The sequence below is a fragment of the Labrus mixtus genome, chromosome 6 (assembly GCF_963584025.1).
Source record: "Labrus mixtus chromosome 6, fLabMix1.1, whole genome shotgun sequence".
Classification (NCBI taxonomy): Eukaryota; Metazoa; Chordata; class Actinopteri; order Labriformes; family Labridae; genus Labrus; species Labrus mixtus.
This window is the reverse complement of record NC_083617.1, coordinates 18122432-18145186: the sequence shown is the minus strand read 5'-3', so window position 1 is coordinate 18145186 and position 22755 is coordinate 18122432. Positions and strand designations below refer to the sequence as shown.

Here is a 22755-nt window from a genome sequence, read left to right as displayed (position 1 = left end):
AACCTAACCGCTGGGCCATCTGGTACCCCACTTACAGTCATACCTTTTCACCCCTTGGAAAATCACTGTCATGTATTGATCATATCAGATCAATACATGACAGTGATTTTGATCAAGGTACTTTCACAGAACGGTACTAATACTTTAATCAATTTGAGCATCTTAAAACCTTCTCCACCACTGCAGGAATGATGTTCCTTTGATAAAGGTAAAAACCTTTTCTTTTTTTTTTATTGAGTTTATACTCGTGAATTATGTTTATACCTTCAGCTCAGCGACCTGGGATGAAATGTGCCACATCAGACTCTCACTGAGGAACTTCATACCATACGGGCCCAAAAGCTCAGACAGTGAGCGCATCTCTGAGAAAACAAACAAACAATAACAAAAATAAATGAAACAGATTCTACAATGAAGAAAATCTGTTGATAACAACAGCAGTAGAGTCAAGGACTGTCCATTGTTTGTCCAATGATCATCTGCCATCGTTAAGTATAAACCGCTAAAGACAAATTCTGTTTTCATACCAGAGATGTCGGAGTATTCCTCAGCATTGAAAGTCAGTTCGTTCTCTGTGGGCAGGTTGACGAAGGCCTTCATGGCAGGGAAGTAAGCAATGTGTCCGTTGCTAACCTGACGGAGCAGCGTTTCTAGGTACCTGGACACACGAACATTTTTCTTTCAAAAAAATTATCTGAAAATGTGGAGCAATGACCTTTAAGAGCAAACACAAGAAAAAGCTATTTCATTCATTTATTTGAGCTGTAACAGTTTTCCCCAAAAAATAAAATAAAAATAAAATATTTATTTCCGTACAGCACAAAAAACAACATTTTAGTGAGAGGTCTTTGGAGATATTTCTGCTTTGGATACTGAACACTCTCAAACTGTAGAGTGCCCCAGTACAGACAGGGATCATGCTTGCATACCAGTTTGTGTACAGACTGGTGATGGTGGGCTCCCCGTGGCTGTCCAGGTGCTGCGTCTGCTGAAGGAGGACGTTGTTGAAGACACGGGTGATGTCTATGGTGACGTAGTTCTCTATGGACTGAAGCACAGTCATGTAGGCCCGGACGCTGGTCAGCAGCTCACTGGGCTTGGCTATCTCCTGTGTAGCCTGGTTGTACATAGTCATCCCCACTATAGACCTGGAGACAGAGACAGAGACAGTCAGCGATGTTAGAAACCATTCAGAGGTGTGGTCAGTTCTACATTTTTGATATTAAAACTCCTTTTTGGATATTCCTCATACACTCTTAATTCCTAATAAGTCACTTTAATTAAATCATCCTCATTATCTGTATTGAAAGGTGTTCATAGCACTGACCATGTAATGATGGCTGTCTGCAATAATGGCTGTTCTGCAAGGCCATGCAATAAACACTCAAAAATGACTAATACACATATATACAGCAAATGTAGAAATATAATGTAAAATTAAAAAAGAAATATTTAAAGATACAAAATGTAGAAAATGTAAACAGTATATAGTGTCAGTGCATAAAGTATCCAGGGTGTGAAAGTGCAATGTGCAGATCGGAATGTGTGGTGTGTGTATCAATGAAGAACTTAATGTCTAAAAAGCAACATCTGGGCTTTTTTTTAAAGAATCATGTTGGGCCTTTTCCCCTATGTTTAGATATCACAGCTGAGAGACGAGTGACAGGTAATGTGGAGAAAGAGAGTGGCGGGGGACTGTAGCCTCTGTTCGCGGAGCGCCTGCTCTACCAAATGATCTAAACCAGCGGCCCATACCATCTCTCAGCCTTTTAATGGAATTAGACAAAATAAATCTTTGACCAACAGTGTTTGATCAGTATCATTTGTTTACTTAGTAAATCGGATCTCCAGGTGCGAGGTGAGGTACTCTCTTGGTGTGAACGTGTGCTCCCACACAGCCAGGTTTGGAACGTAGTTGATGGAGAAGCAGAGTTCAGATAACGCTGTGTGGAGTTTATCTAGACTGGGGAGGAGAAAAACAAACAAAAAAACAAGATTAGACATACTCTATAATAATTAATAAAACTTTTAAAGTGTGTGAAGAAAGTGAGCATTTGAAGCTGAGGAATATGGTAGAGATAAAAAACTAAGTAGAACATAATAATATAAAAAATTTAAGTACATAAATGTGAAGTGACAAGGTAAAAAAAAGAAGGTCAAATTCTTACATAAATACTCGTTGTGACACAGATGGAGAATAGTGATTATTTTATGGTTATGTGTTCACAGAGTGATTCAATAAGATTATCATAACCAACACTGTCAGTGGTCAACATGAGGATAAACAGCTATATGACTGTTATCTTGACTGATGTATAAAAAGACAGATGATTAATGTTAATAATACAAGCAAGGTCTATTATTATTATCTAAAATTAAAATGAAGGAAAGAGAACCAAGTGAGAGGGAGGGAGACTTCCTGTCTTCTGCTGTTTTTCTCGGTTTATTCGACTTACTTGGTGACCAGTAGTCTGTTCTTCCTCATACTCTCCACACCTGGCTTCTCTCTCTCCGGCTCTCCCTTCTTCCCCGTCGCCTTCTTGCTCTTCTTGTTCACGGCCTGGCTGATGGTCTTCGCACAGTGCTTAGGAAGCAGCTGCAGACACAAAAAAGTAGAAGAAGAAGAAGAGAGGCAGAAGTTGGAGAGAGTTAAAGAAATGAGACGGGAGGAAGTAAAGGAACAAACAGAGAAGTCACTCGGTGCGTTTGAGATAGTGTGTGTGTGCGTGCTCCTACCTGGTCGCTGAGTGTACATTGTTCAGTGCAGATGTCAGTGATCAGATTTCTGGCCTGTTTGGCCATCTCATCCAGAAACATGTTGCACAACGACAGGCTGCGATCTCCTATGTGGTGACGCTGGGGAGGGGAAACAGTAAAAACATGCAAAGTCACAAACAAAGAAAAGTTAGTATCAACATATGACTCATTGTAGAACAAAGAACAAGTATTTATGATCCAAATGGAAAGTTTCTGTATCTATGTATGTGTGTTTACCTCCTCAGGACAGAGCTCGTGTGTGCAGGACATGAAGTGTGTGCAGAGTAGAGGGAAGCAGATAGAGTGTCGGCTCTGAGAAGGAAGCTCCAAACACTGCTGGAACATCTTTTCAAACGCACGACTGTAGAAGCTACACACACACACACACACACACACACACACACACACACACACACACACACACACACACACACACACACACACACACACACACACACACACACACACACACACACACACACACACACACACACACACACACACACACACACACACACACACACACACACACACACACACACACACACACACACACACACACACACACACACACAAATACCAAAGTTAGAAGATAAACATATACCTCTGTCATCACAGTACATTTATCTTGAAGTAAATAATTTGGACGTCAACCAAATGATGAAATAACAGTCTACATATGAGCGTCATTTGAAGAATGTGTCTCACCAGAAAATGGACAGATCTGATGTCTCCACCAGCATCTCCACCAGAGAGTCCACCATCTTTGTGTGGAAGATGATGGTGTTCATCATTTTGCCCAGCTCCTTGTGATCAGCGATACCAAGACTGGCTTTAGAGACGCTGGTGTAGGCCTACAGAAGGTAAACACAATCAAGAGATCCTTTATTTTTACACTCCACTCCACAAAATAAATAATGTTCAAAATATTTAGACTGGTTTTGAAACATGTAAGCACTGTATTCGTTTTCACACCTGCAGTCTGAACCAATCCAGTCGCATTCCTCTGAAGTCAAACACCTCTCCATCCTCTACTGTAACACAAAAACAGCAAGGAATCAGTCACAGAACCGTTAAAATGCCCTCACTGAAGAACACAAAAGCTTCTGTTTACTTGTATATATGTACCCAGCCCACATCACAAGTACTGCTCTACTTAGTGTGAGTAAACTCAGTGTAGTTGCCTCCATGTCCTGAAATACTGCTCCTGCTTTCACTCCTCTCAAAGTCCTGACAGTCAAGCAAGTGATGCTTTACCTTGTTTGACACTGAGAGAGGTCATGGTGTTGACAAATGAAGACATGATGATAGATTCGTCCTCTGGACACACAGACAGGTTCTGTCCAATACAAAAAACAAGATAGAAAACTGGTTAGGAATGTACAATGTGGGAACATTTCAACTCTAATGGTTTCCTATACAGCTTTCAAAGGGGAGGCCTAAAATGTTCATCCACATAAAATCTGAATTAAGGGTCAGTATGTATATACAATATGTATAATTATAATGTGGCATAATATCATACTATAGGGTAGGTTATATTATTATATTAAAAAGATACAAATCCTACACTACACAACCAAAACATGCACATACCTAAAGATATAGTTATAGAAAAGGCAGAGTGTTAAATGCAGCGGATAATTAGTCCAGTTTAGTGTCAGAGCGGATCTGTTATACAGTAGGTCAGAAAGGCCTCCTGTATGTTCTATGAAACAGCCGCGGTGGATCTTGTGTATACATTTTTGCGAGTTATGGCGTGTGTACAATGAAGAGCACAGCATGTTCATTGAGTTTGTGTATGTATGTTCTTACCTGCACCAGTTCATTCAGCACCACAGCATCAAATCCTGACAGGTACTGGACGTAGTATCGCTGCATCACAGGACCGTACTTCCTCACATGAGCTCTGAGCTCCTCCATGTAGAAGATCAACTCGGCTATGTGTCTGTATAACACACATACGCACACACATGCACATGATGACAATGAACCGTACAACAGGTACCTGTCTCCACATGTGTGTCTCTGTTCTTCCAGGTGTTTATGTCTTCTTACTTGTCTATGAAGTCATCCGTGCTTTTCTTCTGGATGTTGTCTGCGTGACGAAGCAGCCAGATGATCTCATCACGGGCAAACGACAACGCCATGAACACAAACAACGCCTGGTGGGACCAATGGAGGAAGGAATAAGAGAAGACAGACAAACAAATAAACATATTTCAAAAAACAGCCAACAACAAATATCAAAATGGGAATTACCAAGAGGAGAAGACAGTGACCTCATTGTCATAGTCTCTGAACAACAAATGTTTACAGTCAGTCGGGTTTAGCAAATCTATTCAGAAACATATTTACACATTCATGAGGGTCCCCTTACAGCCAGAGGAAAAAAGGTTACAGACTTCTAGAGCATTATTCATAAGAGGTGCTTTTATCTGAACTCACTGGAATGACTGATTAATAGCTGATATATGATAGTGTGTTCAGGTTATTTATTAAGTGGTGATTATGCTGCTGTATTGAGCCATTCTCTCTTTAAAAAAGCAGCTCAGTGTTATTCAGCCTCACTAAGGAACTAAACACAACTGAGGCTGGTATCATAGGTGAATCTCTGAGGGGGGCATGGAGGTTTGTTGTTTTCATAATCCTCTTTCAGTTGAAATAGAAAAACTGAAGCCATGACTTCTCACAGGTTGCACTTCGGGTGGTGAAGTTTTTTATGGTGTGTAAACAGTAAAGACTCAGGGAAGTGAAGCTGCTGCAGAGGGCTTTTAAATGAACTTCAGAATGAATCTAAACTAAACACCATGACAGCGAGAACATACAGTAACTTTATACAGATTTCAGAGGCAATGCAAGGCACGTTTATAGTATAAAAATCTTCTGAAACTTAGTGCAGGATTAATTAAGATGTGATTTAATTGTTTCCAGTGAAATTCTATTTCACCTTTGGGCCCAGAAGTCCAGGCTGATCAGCCAAAACGGTAGCCAACTCCTTCAGAGCTGATCGAAGAAACTTGCGTCTCTCTCGGTGCATGGAGCCTCTGCAGAGAGAGAGAGAGAGAGAGAGAGAGGAAGTCAGAGCAGAGCATGGAGACACACAGGCATCATGGTTAAATGGTATTTTGACACTTTGAGGACAATCCTGCAGAAGCACAAAAGTAAGTAGATGGCAGTGACAGCAGAAGAATGAGAGAGGAGATGAAAGGGGAAGACAGAATCAGTAAGAGGATAAGAGCTTGGATGAGACAGAGGGGGAACTGAAAGAGGGATAAAGGGAAGAAGAAGGTGATGATTCTGTGTGAGCCTCCCTGAGGGAAAGACTAAAGCCTGTGAGCAGGAATATAAATGAATAAAACAGAAAATGAGGGCAGAGAAATGAATCAGAAAAAGCATATTTTAGCATGCGTTGGGAACAAAAGGAAAGATTGGATGAAGATTTGAGTTTGGATCTGATGACAGGATTAGTAACACGATTATGTACGTACGCATGAGACAGGGCCTGCTCCTTGCACTCTCTGATGTCATTGATACGCTTGTTGTACCTGGAAAACATACGAGGAAAGAGGATGTGACAAAAGAGCAAAAATGTGCCACGCAGTTCTATCTAAGATACGGTTTTCTGATATCTGCAAATATGGTTTCGAGGCTTGTTTATTATGAAAAATGTTAATCACAATTTGCCAGAACCACAAGTGAGAATCAACAACATTATTTGTTTTGATCAACCAAGAGGCAAAAATATAAAACAGATATGCACCAAAAGATGAGAAATGTGGTGCGCTGGAAGCCGTTGGGATTTATCTGGGCCTCATGTAAAAAGGCTATAAGTCCCAGAAGCAGTCAGCCAGGGTTTTTTTTTGTTAATTTAATTGTCTTAATTTTTTGGGATTGGACAAATTCTGTTTTTTCAGAAACTGTAACAAAATGTGTTTTTAAAAAAAAATATATATTAAAAAATGGTTTGTCTGAGGTAGTCTTATGTCTTCTATAAAAATTATGAAATAGATTTAAAAAAAAATGTTTTTGATATACAGTATAATATGATTATTTACCTATTTTTATTAAACTGTACACTATATGTACAGTAGCTCTATGTGACATGACCCTACATATAATCTGTTATTTTACAAGATTTAAATTCTTATCAGAAACTATTTTTGTAGTTGTTGTTTTTTAATAAATATTTGTAGGTTGAATTATTTGAAACCAGTCACCTTGTGTTTATATTTATGTTATAAAAGGGATAAAAACATATAAAGAATAAGTTTGAATAACAATCTCTTTGTCAGCTCATCTGTTTCCCCTCCTATGAAACTTTTACCCTCTGATGTTGACGAACAGGTCCTCTGCAGCCTTGTGGATGTGGAAGACTTCATCTCTGAACAGGCAGAGGCAGGTGGAGCTCTGCAGAGCCAACTTCCACAGAGACAACGCTGCTGCATCGCTGTTGAGCACCGCGTGACACAGGATGAAACCAACTAGACAGAGGAGCAGAGAGGACTTAATGACTATGTTAAATAAACAGAATCAGTGACTTCATAAACACAGAAAATTTGAATCCATGTTTTTCTACAGTACTTACAAACAATCCACTTCTCCATAGCGTCCAGTGAAAGGTATTCACATGGCATCTAAAGACAAACAGGAGCAACAGACTTCAAAACTATTTACTGTTTGGATTTTAAAGTTATTTAATCTAATATGCGTATTAATAAATAGATTTAATAGCCTCAAGCTCCGACTTTGATTAACAAAAATAAGGGCTGTAGCTTTAAATCTATCCATTTGAGTGTAGTCATCTTTATACTAACAGTGTCTGACTGTGCAGGGTTGAGCATGGTGGAGGGAGCAGAGATGAGAGAGAGCAGCTGGGCATTCCTCCACTGGTCAGCGGACAGATTCCTCCTGGGATACACCATCTGAAGACTGATCAAAGCATCTGACAGCGACTGCAGGACAGAGAAGAGAGAGACAGTAATGAAGCAAGGACCGCATGGAGAGAGAGAAAGAAAAAGGATAGAGAGAAGAAAAAGAAAGGAGTAGTAGAGAGGAATATTTGCATAAAAACTCAGCTTTTTTTTATCAGCCTGGGAGATGTTCAAGAATGGGAGAATGACACAGCGGCTACATTTATGTAACTTTTCAGTGTACAGGGTAAACAAACAACTGCAATGGAGCTGTCTAAACTTTAAGGTAAATTTCAGATTTTACTTTATTTTTCCTTTTTTCCATGAGATAGTTTATATTTTAGCTCAAGGTTGAAGTGCAGGACATTGTTATGCTTTGACTGACTTATCTCAAAAGTGGCCGGTAAGGCAACAGTGCCACATTAAATCCATTGAAGTAAACTTAAGGGTTTACAGAATGAGTACAACGAAGATATCAGTGTATACAGAAGGATAAAACAAACAGAAAACAATGTATAAGGGCACAAAGACAAAGAGGTTTCAGCTGAGCACTAAATATGAACAAAGCTCTTTTACCTTTCCATGAGGAACAAACTCCTCCATCATCTTCTTCAGCGGGTTCTCGTAATCCACGATCATCTGGCCCAGCCTGGGGTACTCCCGGTCACTGTGACACAAGCAGTAAATTAGTAACTATAGAGACAATGGGGATTGATGGAGCATCATAATGATAACATAAGATAGTTTTTGGCTGGGTCGGTATGTTTTGATGTGCCTAATGCAGAATACTAGTTCATCTCTGTACTTGGGTGTATCTCAGGGCAGATTTCTGACTGGTGGAGCTTTAAAGTCCTGCTGTATTGTTTCTATTACTAATGTGTGTTTGTTTTTACGTGCTGGTAAACGTATGCGATTTTCAATCCATCTATTTAATGTGCATTTCCAATATGCACACTTAACAACCCATTAATTCACAGCAGCTTCGAGTAAACACATGCATCAAACACACACAGTCTCACAGTAGGTTCAGAATGTAAGGTTTTTATTGTTAAAGGCAACTCTTACTGACACTAACATGTCCAATTAATGGTTATTTCTGTGTAGGTTCTCAGTCATCCAGGTCATGTTAATGGTTATGATGTGCTTGTGATTCAAATGTTACTACTGAAGAGTTCAGCAAAGAGCTTTGATTTGTGCTGGTTTAATCACATCTATGGTTGACCCTTTTTTTTTTGTTTACAATTTTTAATGGTACCAAACTTAAGCATTAAATATTCCCACTGTTTTCCTCTACAAACCAAGTCCTAATAAATTCACAACAGTATTGGATGGGTATTCATTTCCATTTTCTTTCACATATGTTCCCAACAGTTAAAAATGTGCATTACATTAGTAAGATTAGTTTGTATGTTTCATTCACCTGGCTCCATGCGTCATCTCGTGGGCGTAGTTGTACAGTCCTATAATGGCCTTCCTCTCCTCTATACGAGACAGTATCGTCATCAGAGTAGTGTAAGTCACCACCAGGTCCAGGTAGTTCTTGGTCAGGTCAAAGTTCACCGTCTGATAGAAAAATCCACAGTCAGACATTTTCCTAAACACTTAAATAATGTTCTCGAGACCAAGCAGTGCAACCGTTTAATAAAGTGTTAACTCATTTAGGTTCTGCACTTACAATGTCAAAGAAGACCTGGCAAGCGTCTATGGTGTTCAGCAGCTCACACACGTGGTCCTGTAGAGACAAGTTTCAATACAAATGCATTTATTAGAATCCCTCACACAGTAAGCAGTTAGTGTGTGTGTGTGTGTGTGTGTGTGTGCGCGCGCGTGTGTTTTCCCACCTTGAATTCCATGACATCCACAAAAGTGAAGTAGTAAAGAGCCAGGTTCTTCAGAATCTCAGACTTTTCTTTCTGCAGCTGAGCCAACTGTTGCTGCAAACATGGCAGGATGCACACAGTTAAAAAAAAAAAGCTATGATACAAAGTATTGACATCTTATACTCTTTATATTTCTATTTAGTCTGACTCATGCCTAGACATTGTTTGTTAACTCTTCTTTATAAAAGTTCTCTATCCTTGATGAAAGTTGTACATTTCTGAGATTCCCTGATTAACAGCTGAACTACCAAATCATCCCTGAACTGACATTTTCCCTTTTTTAATTTTTCATTCTGAGTAGCAGAAATGCTTCATGCAAATGTTACATTTTTTTAAAACTCATGCTAAGTGCTATTATGAGAGGTGTATCAAATTCACCAGCCCAAAGCTTTCTAACAGATCAAAGGACCAGGCTCTGACTCTCAAGATTTTATAGAACCACATCTTGTGATGTGTTTAAAGGTCCGACCCTTTTCTGAAAATGACCCTCATTTCTATCAGGTTTGTCTATTCATAGGGATTAAACATTTTTTTACTACCTTCATACTGATATAAATGAGATGCTGAATAATTTAGTGATATTGGAGCTTGCAAAAACTCATGCTTTTTCTTCATAAATACAAACAAAGAGAAACACAATTAGATACAAAGATTATTGTAAAAAAATACATTTTGCAATTCAAACTGCAAATGTCTATGAAGTCATTTTTTTACTTTGGTAAAACATTTCCAGGACATCCGGGAAACTCTTACTAACAAAAAGTAAAAAAATGTTTGCCCAAAGTAAAAATGTGGCTTTCAAAGCAAAAGGCGGCATCTAGATAGATATATCAGAAGTTAGAGGAGGAGAAGTGAACAAAGCACAGAAATACAGAAACCTTTTTCTGTATCTGTTGATGTCTGGAAAAGTTAAACTCAGGATGCAATGTAGTAAAACCCAAACTTGAAAAGAAGCTCAGCTGTAAAAGATTGTCACTCTTCAATCTTTTAATAAGCTCTATCTCTAGCAGGTAAAGCGGCTTTATTTTACCTGACAGAAATGAGTGAAGCATTATAATTTATGTATGTAAATTCAACTCAGCACCCAAAGCGGCCTGTTTCTGTTCAAAACAGGGACGACTTGAGATGAACAAGATAAAGTGGGAAAAGTGTGAGAAAAGACGAGTGTACAAAGTGTGATCCTGCTGAACCAAGGAGTTGAAATGATCTTAACTCAACTTAGAGGTTAAAGAAAAGGTTTTATTTCTTAAATCTCTATAGATTTGGAAAGGTAGTTAAGAGGGTATTTCTGCCCGTTTTCTTTTATTTTGAAAAAACAAGATTCATCTTAGCCTAAATGATAACTGTCAAAAAAGCTGACAGATTAAAAGAGGAAATCTACTCCTTAGTGCAGGCAGTCAGCTGCTCAGTCATCAAGCCATTTAACCAACTAGCAGTCAGACAGCTGGTAAACCAGGTAGTAAACCAGCAGTCATTCAGTCATTCGGTGGATGAAGGTTAGAAAAATCAAAAAAAGCTGCCAGTAGAGAAGAGAAGAGCGGAGCAAAGCAAAACACACTCCAAAATCAGCGTCAAAAACAGGTACAAAAAAATTACAGTATTACAAAACTTAAATACATGAAGTTACAAAAACTTACCAAAAAGCACAAGTCCGGAATAAGCCAAGTTTAGCATGCAGAACACAAACGAACACAGAAACAAAGCAGAAAACAACATAAGAGACAATTTCTGCACAAATATACTGAGTAAAGCAGTTAGCTAGACGCACACACATTCACACACAGTCACCTACTCAAGCACACACAAGTGCACACACACGCATTCACACACCAACACACACGCGCATCACCTACACAAGCACACAAACGCGCACGCAGTCACCAACACACACACACATGTACACACACAGAGCTGTTTGCTAAATGACATTTTCACAAAAACACATGGGCAGGCAGCTTTGAGCTAAGCTAACGAGTAAAGCTGAAAGACATTTGATGAGCAATGACTCATAATGAGTTTAGTTCACTCACTTCAAAAACACACACATACACACTTTAGGATTTAATTCAGCTGAAAGGTCGTACCTGAAACCTGAAATGTAAATCTAATATCAGTTCAACAATGACAAACTATCCAGGGAAATCTAGTGGAGAATATCTTTCTATAAACGATGTACACCAAATCAAAAAGTCAACCAAGATGCTTTTTTTTTTTTTTTTTTTCTCAATTCAAAAAGAGGATTCAACTCTAGAGGTTAGCTTATCATGTCACTTAATATTGAGTCATGTTGATTTAAGTGCTTGTGTTTAATTTTGTTCAAGATGAAATGAATATGTGATAAATAAATAAATAACCAGTTAATAGATTGGTTTTCAAGTGGTCTACTTAATTAATCATCTGCTCGGCTTAGTGTGAATGGTTTCTGATTCCTTTCCTCCTCAATGACATCAAATTGAATATGATTGGGTTAAGGACTAAAGGAACATTTAAGGATGACATCTGGAGGTTAAAATACTAAACTTCTATTCCATGGAAAATGATTAGAATTAGACAGAAGTACATGTTATAATAATTCAATGTCCAGCGCCCCTGGGTTGCAGCAGTTATTTCCTTTGTGTTACCCAGGTCTGCTCAGCTTCACATTTTAGTGCAACCAAAAAAGTCTAGTTTAAATATAAATGTTAAAGAAATAATGTTTAAAATAGTATTTGAAATGTGATGCTAATGCATGATAATCAACCATACCAACGAGCAGACACTCCTTTTCTATACAACGCAGACATCCATGCAGATGAACTTACATTATTATTCCGCGTCTCCACAGCAGGGAACTTTCTTACAATAAATTTAACCGCAGACTCCAAGTTCTTATCAACGAGATAGGAGGGCTTAGCCTTGGGATCGCCACATGCCTGGAAAAGGACAAGAGAATTAGAAGTGAGGGGAGCAGAAACACAAGTTAAATGACAATGCTGCTACTGAGACACATCTAACTCTAACATTTTCAATCCTCATGGTCAGACATGTTAGATGTTTGGTCCTCACCAGGGAATGATTTTTTGCCAACAGTGAAAACTGGTTTATCCTAGCCCTGGATACGAGGAGGGGTTCAGGTGAACGAAATACTGAAACTAAGGACAATTTGTGAAGACTGGAGGCTCATGAAAACAAACTTAAAGAAACATTCTGTGGGTGTAGTCTTATTTTTCCACCAAGACAGACATGGCAAAAAGGAGCTCTCAAAATGCTTCACAATCAGTTCTGGGGATTTCCCACTTTGTTGGATTGAATTTGAAAGGTAGTGCTTTTATGTTTGGATAAACCAGGTTCAACTGTTGAACAAAGACTGAGCTACAGCCTGAAGTGATCAGTGGTTCTCATAGGCTCCGCTGCAACAATAAGTCAATTTATCAATTCGTCAATGTAAAAACAAATACAAATAAAAATATTGTAATAGATTGATTATTTCAGGTTTTTTTACAAGTGGATATGTGGATCATCAAAGCCCACGGCAACATAGTGAAATATAGATTTTATATTTAAATACATATACCGGTAGTTGTGATAACGATAAAGATTAAGTCTCATCACTAAAAGATTCATCACTAAAAGACAGTAAATGAATTTTTCGATAAAAGGGAAATATTTGTTTGCTGATATTGAAAAGTGAGAAAAAGTGTAATTGTGTTCCTTCGTTAACAAATATAGAATTTTTTTCCCCCCAAAATTACTTAAAGACATTAATTTCTACTCAAATAGTTCTTTATTCATTGTATAGAATAGATAATTGATTCATTGTTGCAGCTCACTTGGACAACGTTTTCTATATCTTGATCTTCATAATGAACATTTTTTAAAATAACTAATAATTGAGGCTGCCTCATTTGGATCACCTAGAAATGTCCACCTTGGCAGCCATTAAAGTTAAACTTTGCCAACACAGAGCAGTATGAGAACCAGTGGGAGGGTGCTTTGGTAATGAGAGGGTTTCAGCTACAAACAGTCTCTGAGCCATTAGTAGTCTGCATGACAGGCTGAGTGATGGATGGGTGGCATGAAGAAGGGACTGAATGACAGAAATGAGAGAGGGAAAGAGAAATGCAAGTGAGTAGAAAGAAAGTGAAGAGGAAGGGCAGTAGGGAGAGCTGAAATCAAGTGGGTACACAAAAATGTGAGTTAAAATTACAGAAAAAGTATTGTCTGTATTTCCTGCTATTTACACGAGCTGAACATGAGCTTTAATATTTTTTTTTTATATCGACACTCTTATTTTCCTCAGAAGGTGTTCCTGTATCCGCCTGACTGGACAGACTCTGTATGGAAGCAACAGCACTCATGCATTATGGGTAGTGTAGTAGTGAATAGTGAGGAAGATGTAGTCCATGCAGGTGCCATCAACAGAGTGAATGTATATAAAGTTTGCTGGCTGCCAACACAGAGGAGCGATCCTAGAAGAGGTCAGTGTCTTTGACCGTTCTGAGGATTCACCTTCTCGTGGTAAAGGTTTGAGTTTAAAAAGTGGAAGCATAAAAGTTCTCAAAATGAAACCTACAACACAGAACTACACTGTTAATGTAATCACATCTAACAGGCTTGGAACAGCAACACAACCATGAACCTAGATTTCAGTTTGCATGGCGCTGAAACTTTTTCCAGCATCAGCCAGTACAAAATGAAAGCACAAAACGGCAATGCATGCTAGTTTACATGAGCACAGATGTGATCAAACACAGGCTGACGACTCTGTTCATGCCAACTACAGTGGCAGTGGAGAGTTCCACGTCTCTTGTACAAAAAACAGATTTTACAGTTGTCCCCGTAGTCACAATTTGCAATACACTTCACTTCTGACAATACATGTGGTTGTCGGTGTACAGTCTGAAAACTTAACTGCCAAGAAATGAGGAAAAAATGTCTTGTGAAAATTAAGGAATTAATGCTTCATTGACCATATTCATATGGTAGCCATTTTTTCCTAATGTCATGCTCAGGGTGGGAATCTCAAATGCTGTCACACTTTCATACTGCTGTGTTCCAGGAAGCAAGGAAATGGTTCAAAGCTACTATTGCTGTTGGATGGTGCTACATGATACAATTGGAAAGGTGTACTTCCCCGCAAACTATAAAAAAATAACCAGAAAATGTCATTTTAGCTAATGTGGTTGAATGCTAACATTAACTGCTGCCTAACATTAGCCCAATTAGTAATGAAATATGTTGCGTTGTCTATGGCTTATTTTTGTATCAATTGTCTTTACAGTTGTCCTTATAGAAAGTGATAAAAACTAGAACCTGGAATACAGTCAAACATTGTAACAGCATTTCGACCTCCCACCCTGAACACAACATGAGGTGAAAAAAGCTACAGTGTGTATATGGTGTGTGTGTGTATTTCTCTGTGAATTAACAGACTAGCTACAAAGGCAACAAGTTGAATAAATCAATTGAACCTGGTCTACTATTAAAATAATAGGGAGCAAAAACAGGGTACTCGATGAAAAACACAACTAAGTAACAGTTATTATGCTAGCTACTTAGCCATAACCCACTTCAGTTTATCTGTTTAGGCTACATCTGCATGATGACCCAATCAGAAAGCTAATCAAATACACTCTTAAATGCAAAGCGGGAGTTTTAGAACTAAAATGCGGACAGCGGCATTTCAAAAACTCTCCATTTCTGCAGTTAGAAATCTTTTATAGTGGTGGGGATTCTTGCCTAATGTAATAAACACTTTGCATTTTTAAACACAAACTTATCAGTGTGACTTAAGTCTGAATCTTGAGCTGAAGCTACATCATTAACTTAAAACACCAAAAACAGGCATGCCAAGCTCTTGTAGAGCCGAGTCTGAAACACCCCCCTTACTGCAGGTCTCACACACATTAAACACTTGGGACACTGGGGGGGGGGGGGGGGGGGGGGTCTGACACAGAAAAACATACAACATCAACACGATTTCAGCACGATTTGTCATCAATGACACAGACTCGGACTTTTGAGTCTCAGCTTGTTTCCTTGCACCCACCTCTCTCACCCCTGACCAGATTTTCAAACGTCCCCAGTCACCACCGCTTATTGTCAGTGTTATTGTTTGTTTACCTGGCTGCTGGCCCGAGGAAAATCTGTTTAGGTGTCAGAGAGGCAGACTGAATTTTAACTGAATGTTAAATGAGAAACAAGGAATCAAGATGCGACTGTGGAATCCATGCAATTGCAGAAGCACAAGCCTTGATTTACTAACACAATGCTGTTCTGATGACAACACATCTCTAGTCTCACCCTACACAACAAGACTAATGTCTACAACGGCTACTTTGATGTAGTTACCCTTTGACTCACGCCGGGGAACTGCAGAGTGAAAAACACTTCCTGGTTACTTCATAACACAAGTATGTTGGCTGTAACTGTTCAGTCGTTTTCCAATGTATTGGCCCAAACTCACTCTAGTGGCTGACAGTCATTTTTCTGTTGTCGTCCACAGATTCTGTGACAGCTATAATTTGAACATCTTTCGATCAATAATGTCAACTTTTTAAAAATGTATGGTCTTTTTTTATTCATATAAAAAGGTGTTTTGTTCTCTCAATATCGATCATTTTTGGCAAAATAAAATCTAATACATCATTGTCAACATCTCTCTTTGTGGTTGGATTGTTGTCTTTGTATTCTTGTTGTTGTGATGCTGAATTGTATGCTTTAAATCATAGATTACTAAAGCACCTGAAGAAAGAGGAAGAAAATGGTTTTATAATCTGTGATTGTCAAATGCGTGACTGTGAAATGCGACTTTAAATCATTTTGATTCATGATATGCATTTGTCATCTCACAAATGACTCATGAAAGCCTAACCTAATATTGGTTAGCCAGTAAAATTGGCCTATGTAGGCCTATTGGAGATCAACCAATCAGCAGCTTCTTAGCGTGTTTTTTCTTTTACGTGCTAATATAGAAACACTCTGAACATATAATTCGGGAAGTAATACTTGGGTTGATTTACAAATGGTGACACCCAACTCCATAATTCAGAATACTTGAATATCTTTGGGTTGTGGACAAAAAGAAAAAGACATTTTGGGACATCGTCTTGTGTTTGGTTAAGTTTTTCACAAATTTCTGAGATGTAGGGAAAACACAGCTCATAAGGCAATTGAAAAGTGACTGCCAGGTAAAAAATCGACAGCATGATTACACACCTGTACTTTGGATAATGGTAAGCTGTGGTCTATTGTAAGTTTAACAAGCGTTGTTGGGCTGACACATGAAAAACAACATAACTAGGTGTTCAAAATTACAATAGAGACCTAGCTTACTTTATACAGCCACACTATTGAACACCATTCGGCTAGTTCTTTAAATTTCATTTTCAGACGTAAAAAAGAAGTAAATAACTGTCATTCCCATGGCATGGCACTGTCCATTAATTCTTGTGTTGGCTAGTGCATAAGCTGACTGGCTGGGTTCGGGTGGTTTGGGGGCTGATGGTAGGATGGGTGGTAGGGAGGAGAGACGCAGTGAATGAAGGGACAGGTCATGGGAATAAGCTGAGGATCAGTAGTGGTCAGGGGAGAGTGAAGGGACTGTTGCCTGGATACCAGAACAGACCTTAGTCTCGCCTCCACCATCGTTCCTCCACTCCGGGTAGCAATTAAGAGCTGAGCTTCTCAAAAGAGTCCCCACTCTGACCGACATATGGCAGGGGACCCTGTAATGGATATCAGTGGGCCAGGGAAGGCTACATCTGAAAGCTAATTACGGCTGCTAATTACTGGATGAAATATTCCAACACCCCATGGCACCTCTTCAGAGTGATCCTTCAGAGTCCCAGTAAACCATGCAAAAACACACTGCTCTTCTCTGAGATGAATTAGTATTTGTCTTTCATTCCTCACAGTGCGAGCTCTCGTTTTTCTTAAGTAGGGATTAACGACTGCAAAATAAGAGAGCTCCAAAGAATGGATGCTTCATGTGATTAAGAACAGCTGAACTAAAGAACTGAGCTGGCTCACTGCCTTCACTCATCCTGTTGAACTGACAGAAATGTTGTACTTGTTCCTTCTTTAAAAAAATGTAAGGATAAAAGCTGTAAGTACAAAAATAAGGCTTGTTTAGTCTAAATAAAAAGGGTGGATGATTAATATCTAAGCTGAGCAAATGATAAATATTAGGGATGGAGATCATTCTTTTTTATATTGATACCAATTTTGAGACTTGTCAATCTGAGTTGTCATTAATACCACTACCATTTTCAGTAATTTGATGGAAAGACAAAACTACACTGCGTTAAACAGAACTGGGATATTGCTGAGAAAATAAACCATTTCTTTTTAACTCTTCCAGACAACTGTATCGATTGTGCAGCTTTATTGACAACTGTAATTTGAACACATGATGGTTTTGTTTTTACCTTTGCCTAATAGTTATTTAACAGACCAGACCTTGAACATACATAATGTGACCTTTAGTCACCTTGTTTAGTTAGATAACTTGCTTTTAGCCTGCCAATTTCAACATGGGATTTCTTTTTTTTAACTACTGGGACTTTCTACAAAGATGGCTCCCTTACCACTCTGCTGTGAGTGGAGGAGGAGGATGACTCTAACAGGGCAGCAGTTGGAGTTGATGAAACATTTATTCCTCCTATGTCAATTCATTATTGAGGATGTAGATTATTTTACTCTAATTTAAAACTATTTATTTTATGAAGTTCACTTTCTTTAGAAGTGGTGGGGTTTAAATCCGGAGGTGGCCTCCAACATCAAATGGTTCATAAAATCATAAAACTATTTTCCATGTGACAAATTATTAATGACCATGGACCTATGCTACCATGTAAGGGGGGATTTAATCAAGACTTGATCACCTGTTAAAAGAAAGAGGTTTCAAATCTAGTTTTGCTTTGTAGACTTATTAAAAGCAAAACATTTCCTTTATCCAAACAAAGCACAGAAAGATAATGTGCATGTGATGTGTTCTGTATGATGACAAAATGAATCAACACGCTGAATTGCCACTGCAGTTTGGTAAAACTGACAATGAATGCAGCCCAGGCGTACTTTCAGCATTAAATTTAAGCAAGAGTAGGAGTGAGGCACAGAAGGAGAGGACCAACAGATCAGTACAGGTAGCCCGGAGGAGCAGAGGGAGGAGGAGGAGGAGGAGGAGGATGGGAAGGAGGAAGGAGTTGAGGAAGGGTGAAGGGGTGGGTGTGGTTTCATCAGTGGAAGGTGATAAACTTTGCAAACCTTCCAAACTTGTCCTTGCTGCATAGGAGAGGGGGGAAGCATTGGAACGGAGAGAAGAAGAGAAGAAATCAAAACAAAGAGCCCACCCAGACAAACTGCTGGATCACTGGTCTACACACTCGCTCACACAAGCACACATGCATGCATGTCTTAAAACAGGTGTTACATCTCAGATTAGTTAGGAACAGCTATTCTGGCAAATCAATATACATAAAAACAACACATGCTGTGCCAACATGTAATTATATTAACACTTTTCTTTAATGCACACCATCTTCAAAGTAACACAAGGTGTAGTATTCCTCCCTACACAATCATTGAAAATAACATCCATTTGTTATAATGCGGAAAGGCTGACATAATATGGCTGACACTGGCTGTGTCATACAGAACAGTGTGAAGACAAAGTTTGGCTCCTGCAGATTTCATTGGCTGCATTACTTTCTCCACTTTTCTTCTCCATTGCTGTTGCCGGGTTACGGATAATACAGTGCTTCCTGTTCACTGAAGCACAAGGGTTCACTTCTACATTGCAATGGTGATATGACGTGCAATAAATAATTACTGATGTATATGCAAGTTATAAAATTTGACTTCGTAGGTCGCATAGTCGTAACATGAATTTGATATAACTTCCTATTGCACTAGTGCTTTTCTCAACAACATATAATCACATTTTCTCTTTCTCTCATCTCATTTAACGACTTGCTATTGTGTGAGCAAACCATGTAGTTGCCACCAACAGATATAAACAGATCTGAGGATAGCTCTGGGCCCGCTGGGGCTTCATCTTGGTCAAATGGTGTATGCAAGGCCCATGCTTCCAAGGCTCCACATTTTGTGTCAAACTAACATTTTGATGTTTAAAAATGCATTGCTTGCGTACATATTTCTTTTTCATACCATGTGTTTCCCATGCCTGCTCTGATTTTGAGTAGTGACTTCAGAATGGGGATGTTCCTAGGCAACTAATTTTCTTGTCTGTTGAACAGAAATTGAAATTCAGACTAACAGACTATCTAAATGTGAAAACACTGGGACACAGTCAAATAATTTCGCATGATTTATGTAAAATTGCCTGCAGGTAATTTGGTTTGCCGAGTGTGGCTAACATTAGCAATGATAGCACAGTCAGTCTTCGCTCCTCCCTGCAGGTTAACATCCACATGCCTGTGTTGAATGTGGTTACGCATTCTTCCTGTCAATATGCCAGTTTAACCTCACACAGCCTAGATATGTAGAAACAAATACTGCCAAACCATGCTGCTACTAAAAGATGCTATCCATTCGCAGTGCATGTTTACATCCAGGTAGTAGAGTAGGGAGAGCAGGCCCATTAACAGGAGTTACAGACAGTCTATCGCTATGGCCCTGTCCAGTGGTGGTTGGCTGCATTGCAGCTTGAGCATACCATTTGACAGAATTAGAAAGCGATCAGATCTGTATATCAGTGTATATGTTGGCTAAAGAGTGTAGTAGCCAACAAGGGCAAACGCTGTGCAATGCCCAAGTGATTTCCATTAGAAGAAAAGGGCGGTAAGTCAGGAACGATGGAAATTCAAAACAACATGCAAAAGTCCAGAGAAAAGACAACAATGAAAATGCTCTGCAGAAAAGTCCAAACAGATACATTAACTGCAAAGTCAAAAACACAAAAGCACAGAAAACGAAAATAGTGCATAACCAGTCATCACATCAGAAAGAGTTTTAGGTCGCAAATAGGGGGCCGCATGGCTTAGGCAAATGAAGAGCAGCACCGCACAAGAGCTTCCATTGTGATGACTGAGTTTGCAGCTTTTTTCTTTTACAGTTGTTTTCTTGGGCTTGTGAGCTTTTGACTTTGTATGGCTAATGAATTTGCAGTATGTTTGCAGCACATTTCTTTATTACATTTCTTTGGCACTTTTATTTTGTTTTTGAATTTGCATAATCTCTGAATGTGCCTCCTGTTTCTCCAAATGAAAATCGATATATCAATAATAGGTGTGTAAGAACACCAACCACGATCGATACACTAATCTAATGTACAGGATTGTTCATACGCAAACTTTGAATGTGTCTAAGACCTTTTTAGTGAATTGTAAATTAAACAATCATGTTCCGCATCATAAGTTGACTTTCGTTTTGGGAAGTAGAAACAAAGAGGAATATTAACAGATACGGAAACCTACAGCGAGACAATATTAGTAAGTAATCAACCCTTCCGTCTGTAACATTAACAAAAATGCACAACGTCTTAGCAAATTTGTAAAGAAACATACTTAACATACTTATTGATTTATTTCTGCAACAAACCTAATTCTTTAAAAATGAATACTAATCAAATAGTTTTCCACGGGTTTCAGACTAACTGTAGTGTGATGACATATCAGAAATCTGTGTGTTTGCGTATGCATTTATGCATAGTCACACTGCTTGACTGAATACCAAAGAGAAAAGGGAATCCCCGAGCAAACATGTCAGCACACATTCATGAGTCTGCTTCCATCTAAGCATGATATTTGCAGTCGTGCAATGGAGAAGGTGAAAGTCTGCAGGTATTTATCAAAATCATTAATATCATAAATGAGCTGTAAAAATGCCCAAAAAGATGTCCTTCATTAAAAGTCAATGTGTAATTTTTATTCCCATAGTAGGTCATTGTTAATTTTTGAAAGCAGCTGACGTAGTCCTCTGATCCACCGTAGAGGTAAGCCTAGAACCGATCTACACTTTCAGGTGCATTCTGGGCCACAACAATGAAGCCGATATTGTTGTTAGAATAAAGTACAGTAGGTATAAGTAGAAGATGTTGATACCAGATTGAGATCACAAAAACCACTGAATCGTCTTGAAACTATTTAGATTTAAAAATCTAAAAAAAAATCTTTTTTTTTTGAAAAACACACATTGTTAACAACAGGGGACTAGTAGTGACTGAACTGGTCTGGAAAAAGAGGGAGAAAAAAAAAAGGTGATATCCTCCCCAGCAAGTGTCGAAGAAAATGTAACTGCTTAATGTTTTGAATGAGTTACTCTGTTGCATCAACTGACTGCTTATTAACCCAAATGGTTAGCAGGTCTTAACATTTAGGTTGTCAAAACTTTGACGTGAAATTCAAAATTTCTCTAAAAGAGCTTTCAATTTTGATTTTCAAAAATGAAAAGCAGAATTGACTCTCATTCAGACAAAGGGTGCAAGTCTGAAATAAGTCATCTCAGGAGTCAAAATGGCCGAGAAAAAAACAAAACAAGTTTAGTACTTAAAAAATCGTTCTTCTTCTACCATGAAGTCAGGGGTTCAGCAACATTTTGTCCAACTGATAGACCATCAGGTTACAATGCCTGTGTTTACAATCAAAAAATCTTCCAATTTATCTGTAGAAAAAATATCTGTAAGAAGTTTACTGTTTCTAATGAAAAAAAGTGAATTTTGTTCATATATTCTGTGATTAAACCCAGCCTTACAAACTTTAGCTAGTTGGTTTGTTTACAATGCACAGAGCTGACAGTCAACAGGAAAGAGGTACAGTAACAACCCCAACTGTGATGCATTGTCATGAGCTGTATGTCCAAAAAATGCTCCCACAGTCATTTACTGTATGAGCCCTCCCTTATATGCAGACCAGATAGACTGTCTTTTTGCTGCCCATGTTTGTGTTCTACTGACTTTATCAGACATCTTTTACATCATGGTTATTGATGTTAACTTTCTTCTTTATTCATTTATTTATGATTATATCATTTTGTCGATACCACATGGTTTCATTAAAAGCATTTTTCAAGCTTTCCAAGGTAGCCTGTTGAAAGTCGATAACACCAAACGGCATTAAAATGTCCCGGTGTTCATGTTGCTACATCCATCCTGCTACAGAAGATAACTTACTCGGGCTGTACATTTAAATTTGAAAACATATTTGTAACTAAATGCTCACTATAGCTGAGGAGACTAAAGGGGTTAACTGGGTGCAAACAAGGTT

The 22755-nt window shown here is 38.6% G+C and overlaps 1 protein-coding gene across 9 annotated transcripts in view; it reads right to left on the bottom strand.

The window, feature by feature from the left end:
• nckap1 (NCK-associated protein 1) overlaps nucleotides 1–22755 on the bottom strand; it is a 31716-nt gene that overhangs the window by 6436 nt on the left and 2525 nt on the right. The window contains exons 2-24 of one of the 9 annotated variants that reach the window (XM_061040327.1): nucleotides 18797–18814; nucleotides 12352–12462; nucleotides 9512–9604; nucleotides 9346–9402; nucleotides 9091–9233; nucleotides 8247–8337; nucleotides 7575–7712; nucleotides 7346–7394; nucleotides 7085–7241; nucleotides 6249–6305; nucleotides 5708–5804; nucleotides 4816–4922; nucleotides 4573–4705; nucleotides 4015–4096; nucleotides 3733–3788; nucleotides 3466–3611; nucleotides 2995–3127; nucleotides 2737–2880; nucleotides 2457–2596; nucleotides 1832–1963; nucleotides 930–1148; nucleotides 528–658; nucleotides 265–362 (exon numbers count right to left, since the gene is read on the bottom strand). In XM_061040327.1, the coding sequence (XP_060896310.1) occupies nucleotides 265–362; nucleotides 528–658; nucleotides 930–1148; nucleotides 1832–1963; nucleotides 2457–2596; nucleotides 2737–2880; nucleotides 2995–3127; nucleotides 3466–3611; nucleotides 3733–3788; nucleotides 4015–4096; nucleotides 4573–4705; nucleotides 4816–4922; nucleotides 5708–5804; nucleotides 6249–6305; nucleotides 7085–7241; nucleotides 7346–7394; nucleotides 7575–7712; nucleotides 8247–8337; nucleotides 9091–9233; nucleotides 9346–9402; nucleotides 9512–9604; nucleotides 12352–12462; nucleotides 18797–18814 (2532 nt within the window). Of the gene's footprint in view, nucleotides 1–264; nucleotides 363–527; nucleotides 659–929; nucleotides 1149–1831; nucleotides 1964–2456; nucleotides 2597–2736; nucleotides 2881–2994; nucleotides 3128–3465; nucleotides 3612–3732; nucleotides 3792–4014; nucleotides 4097–4572; nucleotides 4706–4815; nucleotides 4923–5707; nucleotides 5805–6248; nucleotides 6306–7084; nucleotides 7242–7345; nucleotides 7395–7574; nucleotides 7713–8246; nucleotides 8338–9090; nucleotides 9234–9345; nucleotides 9403–9511; nucleotides 9605–11187; nucleotides 11349–12351; nucleotides 12463–18796; nucleotides 18815–22755 lie in introns of those variants that run through there. The other 8 variants (XM_061040326.1, XM_061040328.1, XM_061040330.1 and 5 more) reach the window with 8 other exon arrangements.